The sequence below is a fragment of the Geospiza fortis genome, unplaced genomic scaffold (assembly GCF_000277835.1).
Source record: "Geospiza fortis unplaced genomic scaffold, GeoFor_1.0 scaffold172, whole genome shotgun sequence".
NCBI classification, from domain to species: Eukaryota; Metazoa; Chordata; class Aves; order Passeriformes; family Thraupidae; genus Geospiza; species Geospiza fortis.
In genome coordinates, this window is record NW_005054309.1 from 3624725 (window position 1) to 3632420 (window position 7696).

At 58.0% G+C, this 7696-nt stretch overlaps 1 protein-coding gene across 1 annotated transcript; it reads left to right on the forward strand.

The window, feature by feature from the left end:
• Nucleotides 1–1074: 1074 nt before the first annotated feature.
• On the forward strand, nucleotides 1075–6967 carry PSMD2 (proteasome 26S subunit, non-ATPase 2). The gene is made up of 19 exons (XM_031055476.1): nucleotides 1075–1181; nucleotides 1429–1550; nucleotides 1923–2147; nucleotides 2251–2409; nucleotides 2680–2824; nucleotides 3014–3074; nucleotides 3336–3482; nucleotides 3647–3753; nucleotides 4143–4270; nucleotides 4350–4437; nucleotides 4779–4941; nucleotides 5024–5125; nucleotides 5213–5358; nucleotides 5525–5608; nucleotides 5740–5908; nucleotides 6006–6100; nucleotides 6266–6392; nucleotides 6480–6598; nucleotides 6680–6967. Exons 1-19 carry the CDS (start codon nucleotides 1161–1163, stop codon nucleotides 6860–6862), a joined length of 2391 nt encoding a protein of 796 aa, XP_030911336.1. The 5' UTR covers nucleotides 1075–1160; the 3' UTR covers nucleotides 6863–6967.
• The last annotated feature ends 729 nt before the right edge of the window (nucleotides 6968–7696 follow it).

Here is a 7696-nt window from a genome sequence, read left to right on the forward strand (position 1 = left end):
GGCGGCGGCCAGCATCCCTCCGGGGACTCCCTCCAGCGCGGGCATGTGACGGCAGCGAGGGGTTCCCTCCGGCGGGGCCCCGGCACGTCGTGGGGTGCCCGCGTGACGCCATTGAGGGCTCCCATTTCTGGGCGGGGGGCTCGGGGGTCTCAGAGGAGCGTTGGTGAGGGAAGCCGTGGTGTAACCAGGCTGTGTGTGTGTGACACTGGGCACTGTGGAGGGATCCCCACTTTGCTCAGCGCGGGGGTGACCTTGGCTCTGGCGGTCCCCGTGGGCTGGGGGACACAGTCTGTGGGTGAAGGGGCTGCTGTCGGTGGAGTGCCCCCGCTGGGCTGTGGCCTGACGTGCCCCTCTCCGTGGGGTTGTTTTCATACAGCACAGAGTAATGGGGGAGATGCATCTCACAGCCCAGGAATGGGAGGTTTCTTTGGGAGGGTATCCCCAGTAACGTGAGCACTGCTCCACCCTGGCAGCACTGGGGCAGGGTGGTGCCCTGAGCAATGAGTGCATCACTTTGTCCGGGTACCCCTGCGGCTTGGGGTGACATCCCTGCCTCTATCACACTGGGACTTCCTGTGCTCTGCACCCTTAACTCTGCTTTTCCCTGTGCATTTTGGCAGTCTGAGGAGGACAAGCAGCTGCAGGATGAGCTGGAGATGCTGGTGGAGCGCCTGGGGGTGAGTTTGTGCTGTGTCCCTCAGCAAGGAATCCTGGCCAGGATTTGACTCTGTCTGTCTCTTGCTTATGGCTGTTCCTTGTGCAGTGGAGATGGGGGGATTTTACCTTGAGTGGGGTGGGCCCCTGCTTGTCTGCTGTGATCTGTCCCCCAGCCTTGTTGCCTGTCTGACCTGTGCCCAAGGGACCTCTGTGTCCCTGATGTGAGAGAAGCTTTCTACCCTGCTGTGCCCTCCTTCTCCAGCTCTTGGGCTGAAGAGGCAGCCCAGGGTGGGGGGCTGTTCTGCTAAGAGCCAGGGCTGTGTTTGGGGAGGGCTGGCGAGGTGGTGGCTCAGGAACCAGCCCCTGACAGGCAGCTTCCCTCTGCAGGAGAAGGACACGTCACTTTACCGCCCAGCCCTGGAGGAGCGGCGGGGGCCTCCGTTCCCAAACCCCTGAAGTTCCTACGGCCCCATTATGGCAAGCTGAAGGAGATCTATGAGAACATGGCTCCAGGAGAGAACAAGGTAGAAACTCTTGGCCCCACCATCCCATGTGACTGAGGGGACACTGCTGGGGCAGGCAGTCGCAGAGTCCTCTGGACCCTGGGATCTTACAGCACTCTCTGTGACTTGCTCCAGAGGATTATAACTTGTTAGGATGGTACCTTTGCCACCTCTGGTGGTTTGCAGGTGCAGGGAGGGTGTTGTGTCCCTGGCTGCCCCTGGTTCCCTGTGCCTGGCCTGTGTCTGGAGCTCTGCACTCTTTCTGCAGCGCTTTGCAGCAGACATCATTTCTGTCCTGGCCATGACCATGAGTGGGGAGCGTGAGTGTCTCAAGTACCGGCTGGTGGGCTCCCAAGAGGAGCTGGCATCTTGGGGGCATGAATACGTCAGGTAAGCCTGAGGGGAACCAGAGGGGAAGGATAAGGGCTCAGGGGAATTTGCTGGAGTGCTTTAGCTCTGGCCTGGCTGGGATGTGTCTTGACTAGCTGGTCATGTGTTCAGCTGCTGCTATCACACCTGCACAAGTGTCACTTCATGCTCTATTCACGATGGTTTTCTAGCTGCAGAGGTCTTGCTGCCATGGCCTCTGAAATCTCTGGTCTTAATCCTGTTTCTCCTCTGGCCTTGTCCCCCATAAGGTCTGCAGAATGCAGAGCCTCCATAAACACTACAGAGCCCTGGCTAACTGGGAGCAGCTACTCCCTATTCTCATGGCTCAGTGAAGCTGGTTTTTGTAGTGGTGATGTCCCTTTGTTCCTGCAGGCACTTGGCAGGAGAGGTGGCCAAGGAGTGGCAGGAAATTGATGAAGCTGACAAGGCTCAGAGGGACACACTCCTTACCCTGGTCAAGGAGATCGTCCCCTACAACATGGCCCACAATGCGGAGCACGAGGCCTGTGACCTGCTCATGGAGATAGAGCAGATGGACATGCTGGAGAAGTACATCGATGACAATGCCTACTCCAAAGTGTGCCTCTATCTGACCAGGTGAGGAGGCTTGGCAGGCTGAGGTGCTGGGTGGGGCCTGATCCCTGTGGGGCCAAGGTTGCCTGATCTGGTTGTCACCCTTGTGTCTGTCTCCTCCTCAAAGCTGTGTGAGCTACGTCCCGGAGCCCGAGAACTCGGCTCTCTTGCGCTGTGCCCTGGGCATCTTCCGCAAATTCAATCGCTACCCCGAAGCCCTGCGCCTGGCTCTGATGCTCAATGACGTGGAGCTGGTGGAGGACATCTTCACTTCCTGCAAAGATGTGTAAGCAGAGATGTTCCCTGCCCTCTGCAGCCTTTGCTCATCCTGGTGGGGCAAGGCGCCCCATCTGGGCAGAGATAGGTTGGATCTGTCACTGTCAGAGGTGTCTGGGGGTTTGGATTGAGACTCTTGTCCCTGAAATGAGAATGTGCAGGAGTGGCTTACGTCTGTATGCCTTGGGCAGGGTAGGTTGGCTCACTGCTTGGTGAACCTGTGTTTGTGCTGGGGCTTGCTGGGTTCTGGGCACTCAGGAAACCCCTCCCCTCTGCACAGAGTTGTCCAGAAGCAGATGGCCTTTATGCTGGGCCGCCATGGGGTCTTCCTGGAGCTGAACGAGGATGTGGAGGAGTACGAGGACTTAACAGAGATCATGTCCAATGTCCAGCTCAACAGCAATTTCCTGGCCTTAGCCAGAGAGGTGAGTGTCCCAGCTGGGAAAAGCACCCTGGGCTACCTCCAGCTGTGGCTGCCCTGGCTGCCAGGCTCTGTAGCAAGATTGGAGAAGAAATCCATCATCCCTATGATCTGGGCCAGACACCTCCTGGAGAGGTTGCCATTGTAGGATGTGCTGGCTGGGTGGTAACCTCCTTCTCCCTTGTCTTTGCAGCTGGACATCATGGAGCCTAAAGTGCCAGATGATATTTACAAAACCCACCTGGAGAATAACCGTAAGGGCTTGTGTTGTGGCTTTTATCATCCCTGTCTGTGTGGAGTTCTTGAGGCTGCCAAGCACCTCTGAGCCTATGTGGTCAGATGTGTATCTGAGGTGGGCAGATGGCCTGCCCATGGTCTCTGGCCTGTGGATTTGGGCTTCTCCTTCCTGCTTGTGATGGGACAGGTCCTTGTTCCCCTATGGTGTGGGATGGCTGCATGTTGAGGGCTGGCAGGGCTTCTGTTGCTGCTTTCCTCAGCCTGTCATTGTTCCACAGGGTTTGGGGGAAGTGGTTCCCAAGTGGACTCAGCCCGGATGAATTTGGCCTCGTCCTTTGTGAACGGCTTTGTGAATGCTGCCTTTGGACAGGACAAGCTGCTGACAGATGATGGCAATAAATGGTTGTACAAGAACAAGGACCATGGTGAGTTAGCTGGCTGGGCAGGGCTGGAGGTGCCTCTAGGCTTTGGGGTTACCACTCTGTCCCTTTTGGGGTAAAGGTGTCTGAGCTGGCCTATGTCCCTGGCTACCACAAGACAGGGCACATAGTTCAGGCCTGATGAGGGCCTTTCTTCCCTGCAACCACAGGGATGCTGAGTGCTGCAGCCTCACTGGGCACAATCCTGCTGTGGGATGTGGATGGGGGGCTCACACAAATCGACAAGTACCTGTACTCCTCAGAGGATTACATCAAGGTCAGTGACAGATCCTGGCTCTGTGTCTGCGTGGGGCAGTCCTGCTGTGAGCTGAGTGTGCAGCTGGCTGGGGAATGGTCCTTGCTTTGGTCCCCTGTGCAGCTCAGCTCCTGCACAGAGAAGAGTTGGATGCCCTGTATCCCAGGCTTTTGAGCAGCTCACAGTGAGGTGCTGGTCTCTTGGGGACTGACTGAAGCACTCTGGGGGCTCCCCTTGTCACAGAGCTATGAGCTTTGGATTTCTCAGCTTGATCCAGAGCGGCGTTGCTCACTTTATACCAACTTGCCCATCCTGCGGGGGGGTGTGATGTATGAGGTGACATCAGTCACTGGCTGGCAGGGAGCTTTGTGTGTTGGTGGCTAGTGTGTGATGGGGCTTCTGCCTTGCAGTCTGGAGCCCTCCTGGCCTGTGGCATCGTCAACTCAGGGGTGAAAAATGAGTGTGACCCTGCCCTGGCCCTCCTGTCTGACTATGTCCTCCACAACAGCAACACCATGAGGATTGGAGCCATTTTTGGGTAAGAGCCTTGCCCCAGCCTCCCCGTGCTGCACAGGGTGGTGCAGCTCCTCCCTCACACCCCTCTGGACTCTCTGCAGGCTGGGACTGGCTTATGCAGGCTCCAACCGCGAGGATGTCCTGACTTTGCTGCTGCCTGTGATGGGAGACTCCAAGTCCAGCATGGAGGTAGGACATAAGGCAGGGTCTGCCTGTGATTCCTGCTTCCCCATGCAGCGGCCCAGAGCTCCTGGGAGTACAGGTGCTGACTGCAGCCAGCTTGAGCTCCAAGAGCAAGGCCACATGTCCTTGCTCAGCACTGTGCTGTGCCAGAAGAGCATGACCCTATTTTCCTTATCTGAGCTGCTGCCACAATGGCATTGCAGCAGATTTAGGAGGGTAGGAAACCATCAGGTCTCGCAGTAGCCCAGATTTTCATAGGAAGTGGAGACCAAGGGTACCTAGTGTTATAGGCCAGCTTACTCTGAGCTGTCCCTGCATATGACATGGCTCCTTCCCCTAATCACTAGGTGGCTGGTGTGACTGCCCTGGCCTGTGGGATGATATCAGTGGGCTCCTGCAATGGGGATGTCACCTCAACTATCCTCCAGACCATAATGGAAAAATCAGAGACAGAACTGAAGGACACCTACGCCCGGTGGCTGCCACTTGGCCTGGGCTTGAACCACTTGGGTAAGGCTGGGCAGTGCCAGTGGATCATGGGGTGGGAGCATCCCTCCATGCTGTCCTTTAACCACTATGCTTTCCTTGACAGGGAAGGGAGAGGCAATTGAGGCCATCTTGGCAGCGCTGGAGGTGGTGTCAGAGCCATTCCGCAGCTTTGCCAACACGCTGGTGGATATCTGTGCTTATGCGGGTGAGTTGGGCTGGTCAAGGTGGGGGGAGGCAGGAGCAGGTGCAGGGTCCTCTGCCTGCTGATCCTGGCCCTCCACTTTCTGCCCAGGCTCAGGGAATGTCTTGAAGGTGCAACAGCTCCTGCACATCTGCAGTGAGCATTTTGACTCCAAGGAGAAAGAGGAGGACAAGGACAAAAAGGACAAGAAAGAGAAGGAGAAGAAAGAGAGCTCAGCTGACATGGGTGCTCACCAGGTGCAGAAATGTGGGCTGGGGTCTGTGTTCCTGGAGCAGGAACTGGCTTTGAAAGGGTTCCTAAGGCCCTTCCCCCTAGGCCTCGGGTGGGCACAGAGGCTTAAGAGCTTGGGTGTTGGGCTGGGTGCTCCCTGCCTGGCACTCAGGGCCTGTGTCCCCCCTGCAGGGCGTGGCGGTGCTGGGGATCGCGCTCATTGCCATGGGCGAGGAGATCGGTGCGGAGATGGGCCTGCGCACCTTTGGCCACCTGGTGAGTGACGCCAGGGGGACAGCACAGAGCCGGGAAGGGACCTCGGAGTAGAAACTGGGTGTTGCCTCACATCTCAGTAGACCTTGCTGTGCTGAGTGATCTGATCTAACACCCCCCTCCCCTCTCCGCAGCTGCGGTACGGGGAGCCCACCCTCCGCCGGGCCGTGCCCCTGGCCCTGGCTCTTATCTCAGTCTCCAATCCCCGGCTCAACATCCTCGATACCCTCAGCAAGTTCTCCCACGATGCTGACCCCGAGGTCTCCTACAACTCCATCTTTGCCATGGGCATGGTGGGCAGTGGTAAGCCTGGGGACGGCCTGGTTTGGGGTTTGTCTGGGGGGAAAGGTGGGAGACCCGTGCCTTGTACACTACTCTGCCTGCGCCTCCTTGTCCCCAGGTACCAACAATGCCCGGCTGGCAGCAATGCTGCGGCAGCTGGCCCAGTACCACGCCAAAGACCCCAACAACCTCTTCATGGTGCGGTTGGCCCAGGTGATGATACTGTGCTCACTGCTTGTGTGTGGAAGGGGAAGTGTGGGGTCCCTGCCCTGGGTGTGGGACGAGAGTGGTGTCCTGGGGGTGTCACCCTCCTGAGGGCAGAGCTGGGAGTCCCAGGTTACTCCATCGCTCTTTTATGTACTTTCTCTGCCACACCAGGGCCTGACTCATCTGGGCAAGGGGACACTTACCCTATGCCCATACCACAGTGATCGCCAGCTCATGAGCCAGGTGGCTGTGGCTGGGCTGCTGACCGTCCTCGTGTCCTTCCTGGATGTGCGCAACAGTGAGTGCTACTGGCTCTGTCCCCCCAGTTCTCTCTGCCCTGCAGCATGGGCATTGCTCAGCCCCTTTACTTCTGTCTTCCCTCCAGTTATCCTGGGCAAATCCCACTACATTCTCTATGGCCTTGTTGCTGCCATGCAGCCCCGCATGCTGGTCACCTTTGATGAGGAGCTGCGGCCTCTGCCTGTGTCGGTTCGGGTAGGACAGGTAAGGGGCAACCAGGGCAGGGGGGGGGCTGTGCTGATGTCCCTCTGTGTCCCTGGCATTGATGTCACTCTTCTCTCTTAGGCTGTGGATGTGGTGGGCCAGGCAGGCAAGCCCAAAACCATCACTGGCTTCCAGACTCACACAACCCCAGTGCTGCTGGCACATGGAGAGCGGGCAGAGCTGGCCACAGAGGAGCACGTGCCTGTGACGCCCATCCTGGAGGGATTTGTTATCCTACGCAAGAACCCCAACTACGATGTTTGAGCCAAGGGGAAGCTGGGGGGCGGGTAGACGGTTTGGGAGGGGAGGGAAAAACCCTAGTTTGTTTTTGTTACTGCAAGTCAAGGAAATAAACTATGTGGAGACTAGTGCTGCCCTCTTCTTGTGCTGGGAGTGTGGCCTGGGCTCTCATCCTTTTGGGTGTGCCTGTGGCCCATGGAGGCTGTGCACAGTGCAGATCCCAACATGCAGGGCATGAACACAGAGTTGTGGGGTGCCATGGGTGCTCTGTGGCTTCAGCATCCAGCTGTGCCCGGTGTGTGTGCCTGGCACAGCCACATGTGCTCAGAGTGTGCAACTCCCCTTTAGCCCAGCATGGCCTGTCCCTGCCTGGGACTGCCCTCCTGCTGGGGCGTCTTGACTGGCAACTCCCAACTTTCAACTACCCTGCCAGATCTGCTGAGCTCTGCCATCATTTGGTGCTGCTCCGGAGCTGACATTGGGTTCAAAGCAGTCAGGAAGGTGGGACAGAAGCCACATGGGAAGTATTTTTAGCGAAGAGGAAAGCCCTGCCCTGTTTCCAAAACTGACGGTGTCTGGATCCTGCTGTGCTCCAGCTGGGTGAACATGGGAGGCTGTGTCTGGGTGGGAGTGGGGTGGATGCAGGGTCGGGATAAGGTGCTGCATCCTGCGGGGTGCAGGGTGGGGACCATGGCCCCTGTGGGTGTGAGGTGCTGGGTGGGCTCTCGGCAGGTGCAGCTCCTGGCCGGGAGAGGGGTGGGTGCCGGATGGGTGGACATGCATCCACCCAGGGTGCTCACGTCAGAGCAGACCCTGGGTGGATGCATGTCCCAGGAAGGTGCCGGGGCACGGGGGGGC